General features: G+C 50.0%; 1 protein-coding gene across 1 annotated transcript in view; it reads left to right on the top strand.

Annotated features, from left to right (window-relative positions):
• The first annotated feature begins 584 nt into the window (after positions 1 to 584).
• Positions 585 to 22,036, top strand: part of GABRE (gamma-aminobutyric acid type A receptor subunit epsilon) — a 39,833-nt gene continuing 18,381 nt past the window's right edge. Inside the window, exons 1-3 of the mRNA XM_065077454.1 lie at positions 585 to 985; positions 6,267 to 6,415; positions 6,616 to 6,683. Coding sequence (XP_064933526.1) covers positions 930 to 985; positions 6,267 to 6,415; positions 6,616 to 6,683 — 273 coding nt within the window. The 5' untranslated portion in view covers positions 585 to 929. The remainder of the gene's footprint in view (positions 986 to 6,266; positions 6,416 to 6,615; positions 6,684 to 22,036) is intronic.

Below are 22,036 nucleotides of genomic sequence, written 5' to 3'. Positions count from 1 at the left end.
CCCGCTAGGGACAGGTTCCTGCAATTCGTGGCTGTCACCAGATGGTGAAGGACAATTATTGATGTCTCATGTAGCTGTAACAAAGTTGGTTCTGAGCTAAACTCACCAAGAAGGAATCTGTTATTCCTGTTTACAAGTCAGATGTCAGCAGTGAAAAGAAATGCCCCAGTATAGCTTGGTAAACTGTGAGAGTGGAGAGTGACAGGCTGAAAATCCACAGCCCACCCGCAACCCCTGGCTGACCCCTACCCTCCCACGCAGCCTCCTGGCTTTTTTTGTGGGCCAGCAGCCCCAACAAGTGGGAAAGGACCCTCTCCTGGCTGCATCTCCCTTGCATCTCAGCCCAACGGGGACTGACGCCTCATATATTTTAACAATAATTACCCACTCTTTATTTTGGGGAAAAAAAAAACCAAAAACAAAAACAAAAAACCAAACACTAAAAAACAACAAATTGATCTGTTGTGCATTAAAAAAAAAAAAATAAATGCTATTATTAAGAGAAATGAAGCTCCTCGTTACGCAAAGGGGGAGTGAGAGATCCTTACACCAGCTGACGGTGCTCGCTCCCCGGCAGCAGCCAGAAACGCTGGTTTGACTCCGCCGTGCGTCCCCCCCCCGCTGGCGCTCAGCCCTCGGGGGGGCGCGGGGGGAGCCAGCCCCTGTGCGGGGAGGTAGGAAGGACTCTGCGCTGAGCCCCTCCCCGCCGCGGAGTCGGAGAAGAGATGCCCAACTTTCCCCTTCCTCCCCGGCGGCGCGGAGCGGTGCGCGGAGCGCGGTGCCGGGCGGGCGGTGGCGGGGCTGGAGCGCAGCGCAGCGGGCAGAGGGGGGGCCCCGCTGCCGCCCCCGCCCCGGCCCCGCGCTGAGCCCCTCCGGGGCGGGCGCGCCGCCGCCGCCGCGCCCCCGGGGCCACTCCGCTCCTCGCCGAGATGCCCGGGACGGTGCTGCTGCTCTGCCTGGCCCTCGGGCCGGTCCTGCGCGCCAGGTGAGCTCCCCCCGCGCCGACCGGGACGCCCCATCCCCGCCTCAGTTTACCCGTCGGGGCAATGGGACGGGAGGGGGCTGGAGTCGCAGAATCTCTCCTCACCCCGGTTTCAGCGGGCATTTGGGCACCTCTGTGCCCCCAGCGGCTCCTTCCAGCCGGCTCCGAGGCGGGATCAGGTCTGGTCGCGGCAGCACCTAGTGCCTGCATGTCCTGTGCACCCCAGGTCCCCCCTTCTTATGCTGGGAATCCAGAAGACACCCATTTTCCACCCCACCATCATCTCACTGGCTGAATCCTACCGGGGCCCGAGCCCCTTCTGGGGGTGCCCAGGGCAGGACCAGAGGGAGCTCAGCACCTCCCGGAGGCTCCATCCATCACCGGGGCATTTCCATGCGGAGTTGGGCTTGGTGGGAAGGAGCTTGTATCCTCTTCCCTACACTCCATCCCCTGGCACCTCGAAAGCCCCTGCAGGGCTTGCAGCCTGGCAGGAGAAGGGCAGCGTGGGCTCCTGCCGTTGCTCTACAGGTTGGCCCCGGGTCCCAGCTCCGAGTGCCGCTGGGAGCCCATTGCCAGCCCGAAGCCACTGCTGAGCTGGGTGAGGAGGCGAGTGGAGCGTGGGGCTGGCAGATTACTGTTCTCTCCCAGGGCCAGCGGTTTGTAGCGCTTTTCTGTAAACAGCAACGAAAGGCCCCACACACAAGGGGTTTTCAAGTTTCTTTTTCCCTTTTTTCTCTTTTACAATTCCTTACCTTGCTGGTGAGTTTAATGGCTAGTTCGGAGAAAGAACATGTTGTCAGCAGATTGTTGCCCCCGGGGCTAAAGGGAAGAGGGATTTTACTGGCTGAAGCTAATTGGCAGAATAAGCCGCCTTAAAGCCGATCAAATCCCATTACAAATGCAGTCAGGGACAGAGAGCATGAATCCTGCTACTAATGGTCTGCTCTGCCAAGGCTTACCAACCTCGGATGTGGGCAGAAAGTCCATCCCTGCCACTGTCCTTCAGGGCTTGGCCTTCCTGGGGTCAAGACAGCGAGAGCTGTCCCACGGCTTGTGCCACGACACCCAGCCTCTCATCAGTGCGCTGGTGTCAGCAGGCATTTGAGAGCCAAGAGGGGGATCCGTGGTGGTCCTGGTTCTTCTGCCCTACCATCCCTGCAGCGCACTGCATTTTGAGAGGGTGAGAGTCCGCAAGATCACATGGAGGAGCAGTTAGGTCATGTATGCATGTGCCCTTGAGCAGGAAGGTTTATCCTGTAGCTGGCCCAGCTTCCCTTCTGCCCAGTTCCCCATGTCTACCTCTTCCCTGAGCCCAGCTTTGCCAGGAGCAGTGTCTGTGCATGTTGGAGGGGTGATGGAGCAGGGGAGGAAGCCTGTGGAAGAAGGAGAAACTTATATCAGGGTCTTACTCCGTGTTCACTGTGTTTTTGCTGGCTTCAGCTTGCACAGGGTGAATCTCACCTGCCCTGCACTTGACGGTGGGCGCTGGGGTGAGGAGCCCGGTTCAGGTGCTGTGTGTGTGAGAGCTCTTCTCCCAGCACAAGCTGTAAGACCTGTCCCCTGGTGCTGGAGTGGGCTGGATGCTTTGTGGCAGGTGACTCAGCACTCCCCAGATGATCTGCCCACCACAGACTCTAATTCAGAAGCATTTCCCAGGGCACAGCCTCAGCTGGGACCAAGGCACCCAAGTCTGAGTTCTGAAGGCAGGATCCCTGCACAGCATCACACCACCAGAAAGCTGGGCTTGGCAGATGGTTGAAAGTGTGCAGACTTGACCATTGGGGCTTCATGGAGTGTGCTGTGAAAGGAGAGGTGCAAAACCATGTGAAATAGGTAGGGTACAGTTTAGTGATCACCCTATCTTTAAATCCTCTGCCTGCTTCTAATTTAGGGTAATTTTCCTGTGCCTACAACCCTTGGAGGCATTGGGATGGGTGGCTAGAAGGACACATAGCATGTGGTGATTAGGATTGACTACAGTGCTTTTCAACCAAAGGAAATGTTGTTCTTGCGTTTCACTGCTGTCTGTTCCTTGGGAGCAGGGGAGGCTTTGAGCTGCTTTTGCAGAGGGGCTGGACAATCACAGCCCAGGTATCTGCATCTGCTCTGGGACATTCCTGCCTCAGCAGTAGCTGTGTCACCTCCCCAGGACGTGCAGGTCTCAGTACAAAATTTGACTGGTCTCAGACTTTGTTAACACACCAGGTTGCAAGTAGTAGTGTGTATGCATCCTGGTCAAGCACCACCAGTTGTCCAACCAGGCAAGGAGCAGAAGTGTCTTCAAAGGCTTGTAGCACATGTTGCTCTTCCCCTCCTCCTGCCAAGGGAAATCTTGTCAGACAGCTTAGGCAGTCAGGGAGGGAGCCAGCCACCAGCTCTTCAGGTGTATTTTGGTCATCAGTGTTCTTGGAAACCTCAGCAAAACAAGTGTCTGTTTGAGTAAAACAGAATGAGGGAGGCAAGTCAGAGCTCTGTCCTGCTGTAATGCCAAGGGTTGCCCCAGGAGGGTTGTCCAGCCCCATCCATATTTGTGAGTGCATCCAAAAAGACACCTCCCTGCTGCGCAGGCCTCCTGCTCTGGGCAGCAGCAGGACCTGCCACATCCCCAACCGCATCTGTCAGACCAGGGGTTTCCTTGCCACCTCCTCAGCTCTGTCCTGCCGTCATCCCTCTGTCCATCCCCTGCCAACAGTCGCAGCTGCCCCATGGCCGAGTGCATGAGGCGGGTATGTTGACAGTTTGACAAACGGAGGTGAGGAAACACGGCTCTGCCTTTCCTCCTGGCTGCACGGAGACATATGAGAACTGGCTGTCCCCTGTCACTGAGCCAGTCGCTTTGCATGAGGAGATGGAGCCGCTGGGCCAGCAAGTGTTCACAGCACATTGGGGATCGCTGCAGGTCTGCAGTGTGACATTTCCGTTAGCAGCTGTGGGGGGACATGCGCATGTCACCTTAATTCCTCTCCTCTGCAATAGCTCTTGGACTCTTCCCCTCTTGATTTGAAATGGAGCCACTGGGAAAAGAGACAGGGGAGGAGGCAGGGGCTTGCATAGGGTGGCATGAGAGTCACACTCCTGACCAGCAAGAGCTGGTATGTGTCTATATATGCACAGACATCCAGCAAAAGCATATTTTCTCCAGCAAAAGCTGGCTTGCTTATGCTAAGATGGCTTAGTATGGTTTAGTAGTCCAGGATTAGCTGTATTAGCAAAAAGCATATTTTTGGTAGCATCACTGCATCTGTAATAGGGATGTGACTCCCAGGAAATGCTACCCCAAGCCTTAGGGTATTGATCAGCAGCACTAAATGGGGCCAAGCCAGAAGGCTGAGGTCAGACTAACCAGCCTGGTTCTGTTCAGCCCCTGAGGGGTGGTTTGGACTCTACTGTGGCCTTACACTTTGTAGGAAGTGGATTTTGGCAGGGCAGTGAGATACGCACAGTTCAGTGCTGGCAGGTGACTTGTCTTGGGCTGGTTTCAAGTAGAGTCAAGGGAACACTGAGACAAGGTTTTGGTGTAGCTGTTCCCACTCCGTAGCCTGCAGTACCCAAAACACTGACAGCAAGGGAGGCAGTTAGGATTGCTTTTCCCTGCCCCGAGCTGGGCTGTGGGCAGACACACCTGTCTCTCTTTGTGCCCTGTAGGAGCAGGGCCATGCCCAGATTTTGGCTCTGGCCAGCTTTTGGGTGGGCACAGCAGCGGTCCCCAGTGTCCCCTGCAGCTGCTGGGTGCTGTGGAGCTGTCTGCTCAGCTGCATTTTGAAGGCACGTCAGCCAGACGAGCCCGCGCTGCTGCTGCTCAGATAGAGAAGTGCATCCTGACAGCATCACTGAAGGCTCCTTAAGCATCCTTAGAAAGTGCAGCACAATCAGAGAGGAAACAACAAGCTGATGTGCCAATATCTAAGCTCTGGCGGCAGGACTCCAGCTGCTTGCAGCCCAACCCTTGTTGGGGGACCCATGCCAGTGCCTGAAAGCTGGGGAGATCCAGACTTTTAAAGCAACTGTGAAATCAAGTTTTATCTGGGGTTTTAAAAGAGAAGCATCTGATAAATTGACTGCAACATGCCAATTTAATGCCTTTTTTCCCCCTTGGAGTACCTTTGCCAGGCACTGCCTCCCCAGGCACTGAAGGGAGATGTGTGTCGGTGCTGCCTGATTGCACCTCGGAGCTGCGAGGCTCCAGATGGGAAGTGTCAGCACGGTGGCAGCTCCCGCTGTGAGACCCTTTCTGGCGCTGGAGCAGGTGACACGCTGACATGACAGACGTCGAGGGGGGTGTGCCGGGTGCGGAATTGCTCGGCATCCTCTCCCACATATGGCTGTGTCGTTCCAGGGACAATCTTGTGAATGAGCTGCCCAGAACAGCAGCAGGTGGTTAGAATTTCCTGGGTGACCATGTGGACCTAATTTAATTAGAAGGTTTAGGAAAACTCCTTCAGGAAAAGGGAGGGGGTGTGAAAGGTTTAGAAAGGGCAGATTTGCAAAGCAATGGGAGAAGTTGTTGCTTAGTGGATCGTGTCCAGAAGAGGATGCAGGCTTTCCTTGCATGGCTTGGAACTGGAAGATCAGGAAGATGGAGCATCTTTAAGTGGAAACTCACGCCAAAGGCAGGGGAGGAAGGGTTGGTGAGTACAGGGAATGGGTTGTGGCAGGTCTTGGCCTGAGGGCAGAGGAGTTTGCATAAGGCTTTAATTTCCTAGGCTCTGTGCAGGGCAGATGGTTGTGTTCCTGGCAAGACAGACATGCATGCTGCCTGCTTGGTAGTTTTTAGGACCCCTTTTCTCTAAAATGAGTTTGTTATAAATGCCTAGCTCCCTAAAAATGCTGTTTGTTCTCTGACTTCTTTGTCAGAGGAAGCCCACTTCAGGTGTAGGTGACAGGCAGAGCAGCTGAGGTATTTGGGGTTAACAAGCAGCTGCAGGAGCTGATGGCAGCAGAGGAGGGGCAGGAGCACAGGGGAGGGCTCTGTGTTTTGGGGATGAGCAGCGTGCCTCCCAAAGGAGCTGGGAAGGATGTGGAGCACCCTATGGCCCGCTAGTCCTGTCTGCTGGCAGGAAGGCCCCTGCATCTCTAGGGACCCTGAAGTGAGCAAAAGCACCAGGTGAATCGTGTCTTCTCAGCAGCGTAGCTGAGAGGAGATCCCTGAGCTCCTTATGTTCTGCTCTTCAGCAGCACTGCATGCTCCTCCTTTAGTATCTCTGAAACCCAGCTGTGCGTCGACACCCACAGAGTGCCAGAGAGATGCCACAGTGATGTCTTTCTCCTTTTAACTCCACTCCAGGTGCGAGAGCACAGAGGAATACGATTACGATTACCTCAGCATCAATAAAACCTGGGTCCTCACTCCCAAGGCACAGGAGACTGATGCCACACAGATCCTCAACTCACTGCTGAAGAACTATGACAACAAGCTGAGGCCTGACATTGGCAGTAAGTGTCCTCTGAAGCTCCCTGTCATGGGTATTGACCTGGCTCTGCTGTGTCTCGTGTTTTCCTTGCTTTCATGGCTGTTGTAGTTGGGATAGTTGGTGAGTCAGAGCTCTGCTGATCCCAGATGCTCCCTTGTTCCTCAGCCCTTCACAAATGATCCTAGTCCCAGCTCATCAGTACCTTTTTTATTTTCTTTACAGTCAAGCCCACGTTTATTGATGTGGATATCTATGTGAACAGCATCGGGCCAGTCTCTGTCATCCAGATGGTGAGTAGTGTCATTGCTGCAGTGTCACGGTAGCACCACAACTAAAAGCGTGGGAGGTGGCTGGCCCAGCGCTGCTGGCAGATTGTGCTGTGCTGGCTAGACATGGCATGAAGGTGATGTTCTCATGAGAAGAGGTGTATTTGTTTACCTTTCCTTGGGAAGAGGTGCTTTCACCTGCTGATAGCTGGAGCTAGGAAGTCTTGATAGCCACCCATGGTTAGGAGCAAGATATTCAAGTGCTCGGTCCTTGGTCAGCTCAGCAACTCTACCATGCTCACAAGTTCAGGGAGAAGGATGATGATGCTCTTTGATCTTCATTGGCAATGTGTGGACAGACACTCTTGCTTTGACACCAGGGCACTCAGGGCAAGTTTCACCACCCTTCTTGAAACAGTGCAATGGTGGCTGGAACGGGGAGCAGTGCATGTCCTAGGAGGACTGAAACAGGTACCTGCAGGTGGTTTCCATGGCAATGGTCTGATGGTGTGAGACTGGGGTGCCCAGGCCTGGCCTGCGATGCCAGGGAGGGACAGGCAGGTGCCTCAGGTCCGACAGCTCTTCTTCAGTATGTAGCACCTTAGACTGATGCCACCACAACTGTGATGGTTTCTGCTCATGGCTCAGGACCCTGTTGTACTGGGAGCTGTGGAAACACTCAGAGATGATCTTTGGTCTGAAGAGTCTTCAGGCCATGCACTGGAGAGAAACTGTTGATTATTTATATTTGTCAGGTAACTTCCATTGTTATTTTCCTTGTAAAGTCATTTTTTCCTCTTTCTACTGAGAATGAGACCTGACTGCTGTCAGGTTTCAAAAGACTTATTTGGTCCACTAGGCAGTGGGGTGGAGAGTACAAAGGAGAGGTACAGCTGGGACAGTTTGACTTTTCTTGTATTTCTCAATGCAAAACACAGCACAAATAAAACCAGCCCCCTTAAACCATCTCAGGATGGGCATGTTATTTTTAGTTTCCCAGGTAGAAAATTTCCACTGAACAAACCCCTCTGAGGATGGAGAAATGGCATTGTAATCGTAGTACCACTTTCACTCCAAAAAGTGTTTTGAAGCAGCCCTTTTGGCCGGCCACCACCGAGCATGTGCAGCATCTGCTTGTGAGCCACCAGATTGGCACCTGGCTGGGCACTCACTCGCATGGTGAGGGCACCATCAGGAGGCCCAGCAGGGATGCCCTCAAGGCAAAAAAAAATTCCTTTCATTGTTTATGTGGACATGGTTTCTGGGAGGAGAACCACAGCCCAAGCTAGGCAGAGGTCATCCCTGTCTGGGCCAGATATTACAAGCTCCTCCATCCCATGTGGGACATGAAGCCACAGTGATGTAGGAGCAGCAGTGCAGGGACTGGGAGTACTCAGGTCTCCAGCCACTGCTGTGCCTGGAGGTAACGCATAAGGGTCATGTTATAGGTAGCTCTCCCATCTGCTTTGCACTGCCCAAGGACACGCCAAGAAAACCATGCAAAACCACATTGCATGTTCTCATCCTCATTCTTCTCTCTCCTTCTCACCCATTTACTTCACCCCTTTTTCACCCTTATAGAAAGCTCTGCTCTCTGTCACAGGAGCACCACGTAGCCATGCGGGTGGTAGCAGTAGAGAGTGGCTTATAAAATCCGGTCTTGCATCCAGCATTCATCTCTTCTCCTAAACAGAGATACCAGGCACTGCTGTTAGTCTGGTTTCCTAAGAAACACAGATTATGCCATGGTGATGGGTGTGTGAGAACATGCATACGTCCATCCCATTCTTTCAGTACTTTAGATCCACTGGGCTAATACCAACCATATGTGGCTGCAGCTATAGGAGCTTCAGGAGTACTCGGCACCTGTGGTATTTTTGTGAAAACAAGATGCAAGGCAGTGACAACAGCCAACCCCACTGAGGATGTGTGAACTCAACTGTTATTAGACACTGGAGAATCATATGGGAGGGCGTTGCTGAAGACAGCCTTGATCAATCCTAGAGCAGCTCATCTCATGTGTTTAGCTCTTTCTAAGAGTCAGCAGAAGATTTTATGCTTCATGAAGTGGGGTTCCATGACTGCACAGGATCCTGAGGGTCCCAGCACACTTAGAGCACACCAGGAGTGTGAAGGCAAGACTGGTTCTTGAAATTACCTACATCTTCAGGGTTCTGCTGGGAAAGCTGCTGCCATGGGCCTAATCTACCCTTCTGCAGCCTTCCTACCTGAGAAAGGTAGTGCTGTTTGTGGGAATGGCATGGTGAGGAGCTGCTTGGGCAGGAAAGGAAACCACTCAGCATAGAGACAGTTGAGGGATTTTGTGGCATCAGTTACAACTGGTTGCGCTGTCTCTCCAAAGTGCTCAGATGCTACAAGTCTAGGTGTCCCTGCTGGGTCCCAACAGTCACCAGTGATCTGAACACACCTCCATGTGACCCCGAAAGTAGAGTCTCTATGTAGACTATGTAGTCTCTATGTAGCTCACCAAGTCTCTAAGTAGAGTCTCTCCTTCCTGCAGGGCCTGTTGTGAGAGGACAAGGGGTAATGGCTTTAAACTAAAGGAGAGGACATTCGGGCTAAACATGAGGAAGAAACTTTTTACAATGAGGGTGGTAAAATACTGGAACAGGTTGCCCAGAGTGGTGTTGGATGCTCCATCCCTGGAGACATCCCAGGCCAGGCTGAATGGGGCTCTGAACAACCTGAGCTGGGTGAAGATGGTCCTGCTTATGGCAGGGGAGTTGGACTAGGTGAGCTTTGAAAGTCCCTTCCAGCCCAAACTATTTGATGATTCTGTAATTCCTAAGCTTGAATGTGTGATGCCCCTGAGCTGCAGACCCTTTCTCCCTGAGATGCTGGGCTGATATTAAAAGTACTGAGGACAGCTAGACCCAGGTTTTACAGCCTTGGATGGCAGCTTTCTGCTATCTGTACTCCAAATACCTCCCCCTGCTCATGTGAGAGGCTGCATCCTGCTATAGTGTCTTCTGAAGCAAGAGAAAAGTGTGGTGAAAAAGCTGCCACAGTGTCACCTCTGGACTTGGCTACTTCACCGACTCGTTTTGTGTTTGTTTGCTTTTCCATGATGATGCAATGAATTAAGTCATTCTGCAGGTCGTGCCAGACACTGTCAGGCTGGCATTAAACGTATGATACAGATTGTCTTTGCTGGGGATATGTCATTCCCACTTTGTCCCTTTTTATATAGCTTCTCCCAACCTGAGAAGCTTTGCCTTCTCCCAGCTGTCAGACCCATCCTGCATGCCTAATTTTTCCCTTTTCCCATACGCAACCTGCCGAAATGCACATTTCTGAGGGAAGGGAGCCAGAATGTGGCTAGGGGCTAGATATCTCTTGAGCCTATGGTGAGATTTCTCTGTGCTGCAGATACAGACGCTCATGTAGGCTGGAAGGTCCACTGGAGGGGAAATGTCCCATTGATCTCTTTTAGGTGCATTGCAATGACAGGGTCTTACATAAATATTTCTCTTTCGCATACCCAGGCTATGCAGAAAATAAAAACCTTGTTTTGCTTTTAAGAAATACATCAGCATTACTGCGGCTATTAGCTTGGACCAACATGGTCTGTGCATCTGAAGCTATAGGATGGCCTGACATGCAGGTGGAATAGAAGGCTCCAATTAAGCAATGTAGTCTGAATATTGGTGTCCTGTGATCTTTTGCTCACACCTCAAAGGGTTAACTATTCACTGCTGCCTTCAGCCTCATGATGCTCTGTCAGGGCTTGGGAAGCTGGCCGCACGTAGCTGCTGTTCAACCTCCAAATGATAAATCATGTCAGGATACAAAACTGATTCCGGCCCTTAAAAATGAATAGGTGATTTGAAAATGCCCTGTGCTGGGTGTAAATTTTGCATCTCCCTCATCAATCACTTGTCATAAATAACATTAACATTCAGAAGTCAGCAGAAGGCAGGCAGGTTTGGAGGGGGAAGAAATGTAAAGTGATTTCCTGGTATCTTTTGTAGATCAGAATGTTAGTCTTGTTTCCCATTTGGGTAGTTGAGCAAATTTTACATTCTCTACTCCCTGGGGAAACGACCCTCTGTATTCTGCCAGCCAAAATGTGGCAGTGACCAGAAATAAAGCTAGGAGGCAGTTAAATGATAACGAGTGGATAAGGCTTGGTTGAGAGGCTGAGAGGGAAAAGGGTGCAGAAAAGTGGAACCATCAGGTCCTGCAGCTGTTTGTTCCAGTCACTGCATGGCCTGGGTCTCCCTCCCCATCCCCATGAACCTGTTGGCTTTGAGTGGGATTGGGGCACTTGGCACTTCTCAGGGTGGCGAGAAGCTCCACTTATACCATCAGGGAAAGGATGCGCTCGGCCCTTCCAGAGCTGCCTGCTGTCGTTGGGTGCTGGCCAGCAGCACATCAAGCCAAATGAGTTATCGCCCACGGTGCCTCAGCTTTCCAAGCTGTGTCGTGGCCCTGGATGCCCAATTAGATTCCCATTAACACAGATAGCGTGTAGGTGTCCTTGGCTTATCACAAAGCTGAGGCTGGTGCAAAGACCCACTTTGGTTCCCCCAGCATGTTGGTGGGAAGAGGTGCCAGGGAGGGCTGTGTCAGTGGGGACCGATGGAGGAGACCTTGGGTTCAAATTTTACACTGACTGGTTGTTTGCTGAAGGGATTTGCTCCTGGTTTTGTTTTGTAATGGCTTTATTGCTATAGATTATAGCTTTAACTGGTGTCAAGGGCACCTAGAGTTCTGGATCACCTTCTCTTAGGAATGCTTAACTCTCAGAAAATGATGCTGTAGAAGTGGTTGCCAACTATTGGGGCTGAGTGTCTTTTAGTCCTGAGGATGTCCGTGAAGTGTCCATGAGAGCCAGCATGTGTGGGAGTGGAAAAAGTGCTTCTGATCTGAGCTTGGAGATGGAACAACTCCTGCCCAGAGCTCCTCATCCAGGGACCTGTCTTGGTTACCTGTCTCCGGTGTCTGGGATCAGAGGTGGTGCAACCAGGGCTAGTTTAGATGCTGGAGACTCTTCTCTTTGATACGTGCAAGGAGATGCCCTTGTGTGCCAGATTTTGTAACAAAACTTGATGACAGCTCTTCTGCTGGGATTGTGCACAACCTCCATCTCATTACTTAATGATAGTAAGATGGAAAGAGCAAAATTGGCCTCCATCATCCACCAGGGGCCAGATTCTGCTGCATCTGAAGTGCCTGTGATTTCCAGGGGGCAGAGCTAAGCTTGTGCTTCTGTTATTTTAGCAAATTATTTTCTTAGCTCTGCCTGTGAGCAGGGGACTGGAACCTGAAGAGGTTGATATGTCCAAATACACGTGTTGAATGTTCAGCCCTTTCCTCTTTAGGAAGGAGATGCTGCACGTTATTAAATTCATAATACTGTGCCGGCTGCATTAGTTACCATGCAACACTAACGAAATTGAGGATGAGGAATGTGTTTTCCCACGTCTGAAGTACTGCAGAAAAGATTTAGTAGATTGCATGTATGGTGCATTTGTGAAAACACTGTGAAAAAAGGGGAGGGAGAGAAGGGGGAAATGTTTATTCGTTATCAGCTGATGAATAATTAATTTACAAACGTTGTCTTGTTAAATATAAATTAAATCCTCATTTGACACACTTTATAATTTAGAAGTATAAGCCCAGCATGAATGAAGAGAACTCCCCACTGACTGCTTTCATGTAAATCCCGAGGAGCCAGGGAGGGAGGTTTAGCTTTCAAAGTTGAAGCTGACAAGGAGTAGCAATGAGGAAGAGGCTGCTGTGACAAAGGCAGCTTGGGGACTTGGGGCACTTTGCTTATGGGTGCTCTAAGGGCAGGGAAGGCTCAGCGGGGCAGGGAGACAGTGGTTGAACACACCACCCTCTTCCAAGGATTCCTCCTTGCCCGCTCAGAGTTGCAGGTGGCCGAGCTGCTGAATCAGGACTCTTTGAATAAAATGCCCATTGGTGCCATGTTACCAAAGTGCTCAGCAAGCCAGCAGCTGCTTGTGAATGGCAGGGGCACAGATCCTCAAGGGTGGATCTAGACTCTACAAAAGCCATATGGGGCTAAGCCACCCTTGCAGAGAGCCCTTAGGTGGTTTGAGGCATCTCCATGTAGAATCAGTGGCTGTGCTCGGCTGGAAGGCAGTTAGTGCGGGAGCCACCATGGGAAGCCTTGGGTTACAGCCCTGGTGTCCCACTGTAAGGCTTGGGTAAATATCTTCCTTTCTTCTTAATAGATGGGAAAACCAGGACCGGTAATAATTGTCTGGCTCTGAGGAATGCTTAAGTCTTCATTATACTTAGCTTTGCCTGCTTTGGAATAAGTAGGAAGGAAATGAAATGAAAATGGCACAGTTTTTAAGATGCTTGAATGTGTTGCTCTGGAGCACAAGATAAGCCTATAGGTAAAGGAAATTTGTTGCCTCCCCCCACTTCTTCCCTGATAATAATAGACTCCAGCGGCTGCACAGCACTTTTCAACTGAAGAGACTTAGAAATGCTTTACAAATCATCTGTCTAGGAGGCAACAGCCCAGATGCACCCACTTCTAGGGCGGATTGCAGTGCCTGAAGCATGCCACAGTGCTCTGCCAAGGACTGCACGCTCTTTTTGGCCTGCCTGGTGTGCAGCAAGAGTTGGGCATCAGCATAAATCTAATAAAGTCACACAAGACATGCACTTTGTAATAAGCTAGGTCAGGTTTTGTCCCTGATAAAGAAGCATATCGTAGAAATTTAAAATGTTGGGAAATAGGTATTGCTCATTAAGGACCCTAGTGCTTTTTCTGGCCATTAGTTTCCATGCCTGAGTGATGGCTCTGTGCCACCGGAGCTGGTGGTGCATTTATAATGTCTTCACAAATACTCATTTGCTTGGAAAGTGCCTGTATCTCTGGATTCCTTAATGTTCAGGAACGCTCACCTGAGCCCATTCCTGTGTGCCCAAGTGCCAGGAGAGTGACTGTTGCTCACGTAGCTGCTTGTGTTCGTGTGTGGCGAGGTTGGGTACACAGAGAAGGGCAGCGGCTGTCCTGTAGCCATCGTTTGTCATTGTCTTAAGAGAAAAAGGAATCACGAGGCCGCTGAGGAATAGCACCAGTCACGTACAACTTCCAGGACAAATCACGAACTGCAACAGAAGGTCTAATGAAAGAATTGAGTTACGTCCATCCGGAAGGTATCCCAAGAGCTTCTGCAAGTTTCAGGGTCTGCTCCCAACTCGAAAAGGAATGATTTATTCACTATGAATAATTCAACCAGCTCCTTTTATTATCCAGAACATACACTAATCCCCTCTAGATATTTCTGTGTGACATCCATGTCAGTATTTTATTTATAGGCTGGTTATTGTGCAGAAAACACAACCAGTCTGTTATCAGGGAAAACAAACAAAAAGCAGGGGGGCTGCCTCTAAAGTTTGGAGCTAAATAAAATATGAAAATACGGACAGCTGCCTCCTGGGGGGAAATGTGCTTTTCTTCAGAGGCATTTCTGGAGAGAAAAGCCCTGAAGTTAATTAACGTCTGTGCTCCCCAGTCTGACACTCAATGGGAATGTGGCCATACTCAGTCAAGTTTCTTAAACTTCAGCATCAGTCCTGGCACACAGGTGCCTCTACAGAGCCCACAGCTCAGGCAGCCTCTGGCCCTGGGGCAACACGGGGTAAATCACCGTTCATACCTAAGTAAGCAGCTCTTGTACTTTTCTACATCAATTCAATTTCTGGGCTTCTACTGGCAGTAACGCTCAATCCTGCATTCATCTTGTGCCAGCCTTTGCAGAAAATTCACATTTCTTCATCCAGGCTGAATGCAAAGGGTTTTTTTGCACCGAACCCTTGCAGGCAGTCTGGGAAGGACGCTTACTGTAGGTGCTTTCCAAGTAGCCAGTGTGCTTGCCATGCCCGGCCTGAGAGCATTGTAACTCATAATTCCTCACTCTTACTCACAGAAAATCTTTCTAATGCAGCTTGTGACCACAGCAGCTGTTCCCAGTCTCCCTCTCCAGAGGTCTCTGACAGCAACTGGGTTTCTGCTTGTTAATAGACCATGATGATATTTTCCAATGACCAGGAGACTCTCCTTACTGGAGCCGGGACCAGGCTGGAGGGATGTCCCCTTCCCTGGCAGCTAGCAGCTGTGTCTTGGCTTGTGTCGTGGTTTAGACCCAGCCAGCAACTAGGATCACATGGCCACTTGCTCACTGCTCCCTACCCCAGTGGAACAGGGAGGAGAATCAGGGAAAAAAAGGTAAAACTCGCGGGTTGGGGTAAAACAGTTAAACAGAACAGTGAAGGAAAAGATAAACAACAACAATAATAACAATAAAATAAGATACAAAGCAAAGGATACACAATGTGATGACCTTCCACCCAGAAAATCATTGCCCAGCCTGCTCTGCTCCTGGCAATTTCTTCCCCCAGCCAGCTCCCCCTGATATATATATATACTGAGCATGACTCCATATGGTATTGAATATTCTTTTGGCTAGTTTGAGTCAACTGTTCTGGCTGTGTCCCCTTCCAGCTCCCTGGGAAAGTTAACTCTCTCCCAGCCAAACCCAGGTCAGTTTGGTAGAAGCTTTGCCCTGTGCAGTCACTGGGCAGCGGGAATGCAGCCTTGCCCATCACACTCTGGTGGGGACGTGCCTGGGAGATGTGGGCTTGGGCTCAGAACTGCCCCATGCGGCTGCATCTTTTGAAGAAAAGCGCAGGTGCAGCCGCGTCCATCACGAGCCCATCAGCTAAAGGAGTTGCGATGTGGTTCCCCAACAGCCCCGCGTCTCCATACGGAGACGTGTGCGCGTGGACAGGCCAGGAAGCATGTGTTTGATTTGGGTACTGATCTGTCCTCTGAACCTCATTAAATTGATTCTTCCAAGTCAAAGGGAAAGCACTATCGTGTCAAATTTGAAAGATATAGGCTTTGAGCTGTACCAATAGCTGTCACTTGATAGGCTGAATTATTTTTAAGGCAGAGTTGATTTATTTGAACTGAAGGCTTTAGATCTCTCCATGGGAGAGGTCTGGGTATTTCAGGTATGCAAGAGCCAAGTCAGAGGCTGGGCTTTCTGGTCTAGCATTGTAGAGGGAAAGGGTATTGCTCTCCCCTCCCACTTGGGACAAACAGCTAAAATTCTTAAACATTTTTGAGGGAAAGTGGATTTAGGGACAATCAAACCATTTACATTTAGTAGCACCAGACTGATTTGATTGGCTTTTCATATGGTGATAAATTCTATAAGTAAAGCATGAAAATGAGTATTTGAAAATAAACATAAAAATAAAGTGAATAAAATAGAAATGGGTAAGGCAAAATCTTTTGTTAGTTTACTGAAGGAAAAAAGTTCTGAATGAAATGATGAGGTCTAGGTAATTCATTTTAGATCTTGACAATTTTAATTTATTTTCAACAAGGCTTCATTTGTTTTCAGTAGAAATCGGTTCCATTTATTTTCTGCATCGCCAGATGAAGCAGTCCTACCATCTGCCCTAAAAGGCTGATGTGGAATCTGCCTGCTGTAAATGTGTTACGAAATGGAGACCATTTCTCAGGATTCAGTGGTTGTGGGTGACCAGAGGCAATATGCTTCAAGGACCTCTCCATGCCCTGATGTTAAAGGCTGAATATTCAGACTATTGCATCCCATTTCCGTGCACAGGAAGGGTTTAATTGCCCATGATACAAATTGCAAACGAGCAGCAGTGGAGCAGTGATACTGCCAGCCAGAGCCTCCCCATGGCAGCGGGGCTGGCTGGGATGAACAGCGCTTTGCTTCCCCTCCCTGCAGCCCCTTCATCTCCGCGATGCCTCCAGGCACTTCCTTATGTCTGTGTGTCTTCAACTTGGTGTCTTTTATGCTGGTAGGAGATAAGTGTTAGGGTCAGCAAGCGGGTGGGCAGGTAGATCTTCACAGTCATCTGCCATGATGCCTCACGCTGGTTGGCACCAGCCCATTCTTTCCCACTGCTGGTTTGGGGACGCTGCAGCCATTTCAGACCAGTGCTGCTGGGACTGGCCCCACCGATTCCCAATGCAACAGCTTCTCAAAGCCCCAGAGAAATCATACTGGCTGCATGGGGCACTGTGGGTGGGGTAATAAGTATGGTCAGGGGTCTTGGCCTTGGTGCGTGCTGGTAGCATGGAGCTGATGGTAGCTGGTACAAGCCTTGCTTGTTCATCTTTGTGTCCAGAGGGATTTGCTGTAAGGATTTCTGTGCTTGTTCTCTGACTTGCAGTTGGCTGGCAATGGCTCTAACCATATGATCAGCTTCGCTCGACAGGAGAATTGCGGATGGTGATAATGGCTCACCTGCAGGCAGGTGCACATGAGATACGTGAACCAAAACACTTAGGTGTGGGTGGGAGAACATTTTGTGTCCATGTGGCTGGGGAACCGGGGAGGTCAGAGCAGGGACTTTGCAAGTGTTGTAAGCCTTGTTTCCAAAACCTCCCCCTAATCTGCTTCTCTTTCCCTGTTACACCTCCCACACCTGTGTCCCTTGGTCTGTCATTCTCCTCCACAGACACACAAAGCCACCTTAGTAGTGTAGTGAGGACAAGGAAAGGAAACAGAGCAGTGGGGTAGAGAATTGGGAAAAATTTGTGTGACTTAGGTTCCTACAGCCGCAGGGAAGTTGGAGGGTGAAGTTAAGATGATAGCCTGCTGATCTTCTCTTCATTGCTCCTTGAAAAGAAAATCTGAAGGCAAAAAGAAACATACTGTTCAAGACAACTGTTTTGTTTTGTGATCTGGCAGTGGTGGAGTGACAGACCTGTCCAGAGCTTGGTGCCTTAGTTTATCACATGAATCTGCACCTTGTGAGAAGGCATGATAGACTCTGCGTCTCTCTGCCACTAAAAGCAAGAGTGGTGACATGGCTTGGAGCAGTGTGCCAGAGGGATTTGCAGAGTAAAGCTCACCAGGAGGCTTGGGGAGGAAGGGTCTCTGCAGAGAAGGTAGGAGCTGGGAGGACCACTGGGATTGGAGGTGTTGGGTACAGCATTTGCACAGCGAGGGAGGAGTGAGCCATTGCATGAAGCCAAACTCTTCTTGCAGCAGTGAGGTCGGGGGCTGCTTAGACACTGGTCAGCAAGAGGGGAGATGGAGATATCTCAGTGTTGCTGCTGTCACAAAAAAAAACAAAGACAGGTCCAAGTTCTTGGATTTGGAGCAGCAGAGAATGGGCTGTCCAGCTCCTGGGAGTTTGAACTAAGCTCAAGAGCCAAAATTGTTTGGTTTCTTAGTATGTATGGTTCTGGGATATACAGGCTCTGCCAGTGTATTCTTTATATGTCTGTGTAGAAAACCTGAACCTCCATATTTTTCACTACTCCCCACTGTCCTAAAGCCATCTAGGGGAGATGAGGAAGGTAGAGTGGTGGAGTTTTAAAGGATGCATCTGCATCAGGCTGGGTCTCTACAAAACATTTCAGAGCTTCAAAAAACTACTGGGAATACTAGCCCCCAGTTGCTGAGGAGAGTCTTTTCCAGCCACCAAGTGACATAGGAAGAGAACAGCCCAGAGCAGCGAGCTCTGCAGGTCCTGCTTGCCCAGTGGCTGGTGTCCTGGCTTCCAAAAGACCATCACAGCTGGCCTGAGGTGTGGATGTGTGTCTGGAAAGGAGAATCAGCTCTCCTGGTGTCTCTTCTGTAACTGTGGTCCTGCTTGCTTTACCCTTCAAATACTCAACAGGGGAGACAGAAAGAAATTGTACTTTCTCTGTAACCTGATTCATTTCTCTCAGCTGCTTTTCTCAGCCTGGTGCTCCCTTGAACTCTCGTTGGGGCTGGGCTGTGATTTTTGTGGTGGCTTGAAAAGAAGAACTGCGAAAGGAAAAAACAAAAAGAAGCAGGGAGGAGCTAAATCAAGGGACTGGCAGGGCAGAGAGAGAAAGCTGGTGAGCAGAGCAAGGGCACACAAGAGACAACATGAAACAGGTTTCCTTGAAAGAGTCAGTGGAGCAGAGTACACTGTCCCCACCTCCTCCTTCATCTGGGGCCAGGAGAGAACAGCGTCAGAAGTGAGGATTTCTGCAGAGGGCACAAAACCCTCTGCGTCTGTGAAAGCAGAACTTTCTTGGATTTTCTGAATGTTCTTCTTTCCTTGAGGATGCGGATTAGAAGAGGATTTATACAGGAAAACGGTGTTTTTCCTCCTCACCAGCACAGGCATTTCTGTACAATGGATTGCATCTTACAGAAGTGGGTGCATTCTCAGACTAGTTTTGGTGGGAGGAGGACAGAGTAGCATCAGGGTTTGGGCGGTGGACCTCTCTCTCAGATGGATCACTGGTTCTGGAAGAGCTGAACCTTACTGCCCACCCAGGGCCAGTGTCCTCGTGATGCTTTGTGACTCCTCATGTGGTGCAACCCATTCACCCATCGCAGCTTGTGATTCAACTCCCAGGTGCGGGGCAGCTCCCCTGGCTGGTGGTGAGCATCGCTTCTTCAGCATCAGCTCTGGGCTCTGCTGGCTTCTACCCCCTGCCAACATGCTGCCCATGAAGGGGGTTTGACAGAGCTCAGCACCTGTTGGAAGCGAGTGGTTCTCACAGAGGAGACCAGATTTAGGAGAAGGTTGTAGTGATTTTCGTGCTCCTTATACACCGTTCCTGAGCTCCTGTGACTCGCCACTGTAGAAGGCTGTTGGGACACAGGAACACTGCATGACGTTGTTAGCCCTTTCTTATCCCCTCTGTTTTTGCATGCTGCTGTGCCATGCCCTGCAATTCCTGCGCTGGAAGGATGCTCCTGGCTCTGACCCACACAGAAAGCAGAGCTTCTATGGCTCCCTCTCTGCCACCCTTTCCCTCCTGTCTTGATCTCAAAGCACAGCTTCTTCATCACTACGCAGTTTCTTCATCACTACGACTGCAGTAGGAGAGACTTTGTTATCTTTGCATGACAATCGGCATCCAGTTGAGATCACTAGACACCTTTCAGTCCACAGAGAAAGGCAATCCCTGCCCTGGAGAGCGTACAGCCTTGTTAGACCAAGCAAAGTCCTGTGAGAAGGTTGGAAGGGGGTGGGAAATGATGTGATGCTTGAATAGGGACATTACAAGTGAAGCTGTTTCTGTCCAAGGAAGGGTAGAGGCAGGGTGGTAATGTCCTTCTTTCTGAGGCGGAGAAGACTGGGGAGCAACAGACCAAAGAAAATGTGGAGAGGAACATGGAGAGGAGGAGTAGGAAAGAAGACTAGAACAGAGAGTGAAGGGAAAAGAGGGAAAACCCAAGAAATCCTGGAAAGATCTAAAAACCAGCAAAGGTAATTGGGCAGTGGATCAGTGGTTCAGTCCCTGAGCAGAAGGCTGTACTGGGGTCTGGCAAAGCCAGTGGTGGTCCCTTTTGTATGAGGTACCAGATTGGAGGCACAGAGACAGGCCCAGTTGCGAGACAGTCTCCATGGGGACAAACTGACCATCCCAGACACCCCTCCCCGGGATTGTTTAGGACTGGACACCTCTAGGGATTAATGGGACCTCCTACCTTCCTTTGCCTGGTACAGGGGAGCTGCAGCAGCTGCCTTCCCAGACCTGGGCAGGATTAGACTGCCCATCCCAGTGTTTCATTTTAATTTCTGTGGGTGGCATGGGAATGGGAAGCGCAATTAAAGAAATTCCAGCTTCTTATCTGAATCTTGCCAAGCTGTCCTGAAGGACCAGTCTTGGGGAGTTAATTGTATTCAGTGAGAAGGTTTATCTTCTAGCCCTTTCAAAGGAAATTTCTTTTTTGTCTCATCAAACAACCCATGAGCTTAAAGGACAAATCAACAAGAGCACCTGCCTGGAGTGCTAAGTATTGTCTTCCAGTTATCCATGTGCTTCTGTCCTCACCTCTTCTCTTGCCCCACCTGCTTTATTCTTGCAGCACAATGTGCTTCGCACATGACATCATGGGGGCATTTAAGCATTTAGCAGTAAGGTTTGACATGCAAAGAAGACTTTGGAAAAATATGGCTTTGCTCTGCAAGCAGCTCAGGCATTTTTTAGAGATCACGGCAACTGGGCCGCATCCTTGTTTGCATCAGAAAGTGCTTACACACGATTTCCACCCATGTCCTGTCCTGAGTGGTGCAAAAACAAACTAAAAGGAGGCGGCTCGTTCCCCATGGTGCTTTGCATAAAACTTCATTGAAGTGTTCAGTATCGTCCCTTTTAATTAATTCTGCTCCATCTGCATGTAGCATCCTGTGTCCGTACCTCTGCCTTTTTGGTAATAACCTCATCAGGGAGAGCGCAGACAGACTGTGCCTCCATAAACCAGAGTCTGGCTGATGTCATGTCTCGACTCAAGGACTTTCCTTGATCCTTTGGGTAATGACTGTTAATCAGATGCTAAAACACACATGTCTAGGTTACAGGCCCCTGGGGCTCACAGTGGGAGACTCCATGTGCTGGGGTATGTTCCCATGAAAAGAATAACAGGCACCATGGCAATCAGCAGCTATCCTGGGGTTGAATGTGAGGAGGACAGCAAGTGATGGTACAAGGGAACAGCTCAGAAGAAAGGGTATAGAAGGGAAGAACCAGTCTGGTAGGTTGGCTGTCATGAGTATAGAAGCCTGCATTTAGATGTCCCTGCTTGCACATGCGTGGAAACTGACATGAGCAGAGGTGTGTGGGAATGGGCAGGGACAAATCTCAGAAGCCAGCACTTGGTTTCAAAAGCTCTGTCCAGTTCCCACCTGTAGAAACTCCAAATGTGAGCAAACCGTGATTGGGGAGTTTGCAATCAACAGAGCAGCATGGACAGCATGTCTTGTTTGAAGGCTCCTGGCACAATCACAGGACATGGTGATGGTTTTTAACAGCACGTTTGGATTATAAAAAGAACACGGTCTCAACTGAAATTCCCTGGGCAGAGGTGAAAGACATTCAGACAAGGACAGCACTGCCAGTGTTGCTGCAGAACTGAAACAGATGGGAAGTTCAGTGTGTCACCTTGAAAACACAGAACATCAGAGCTCTGCTCCTTTTGTCCTTGCACACTCCCCCAGTCACTCCAGCATCCTGTTCAGAAAGCTCTCTGGGGTCTGAATTTGCAGAGAGGAGAATCTTGGAAACATAATGATACTTAAATTCTCATTCTTTTGCTCTTTGTGTTGGGGACACAAGCAAGGAGTCTCACACCACTAACAGGAGAACTGAGCGAAGCCTAATGCTGCCCAACTGCTTGCTGCAGTGGTCAGCATCAGGCAGTAGCCTGTGCTGTTAGTACATGTCCTCTCTGCTGCTGCCTTGGGAGAGTGCTTGCACATGTCGTGCTAGAAATACATTCCTGCCCGCGAGCTGTGGGGATGAGAAGTTGTGCATCAGATTTGAAGTTTATTCTAAAATAACGTTATTTTATTTAGGTACCAGAGTGTGGAGAGTTTTTGCTGTTATG

This window comes from Columba livia, chromosome 12 (genome assembly GCF_036013475.1).
Source record: "Columba livia isolate bColLiv1 breed racing homer chromosome 12, bColLiv1.pat.W.v2, whole genome shotgun sequence".
NCBI classification, from domain to species: domain Eukaryota; kingdom Metazoa; phylum Chordata; class Aves; order Columbiformes; family Columbidae; genus Columba; species Columba livia.
This window is presented reverse-complemented; position numbering and strand designations above follow the sequence as displayed.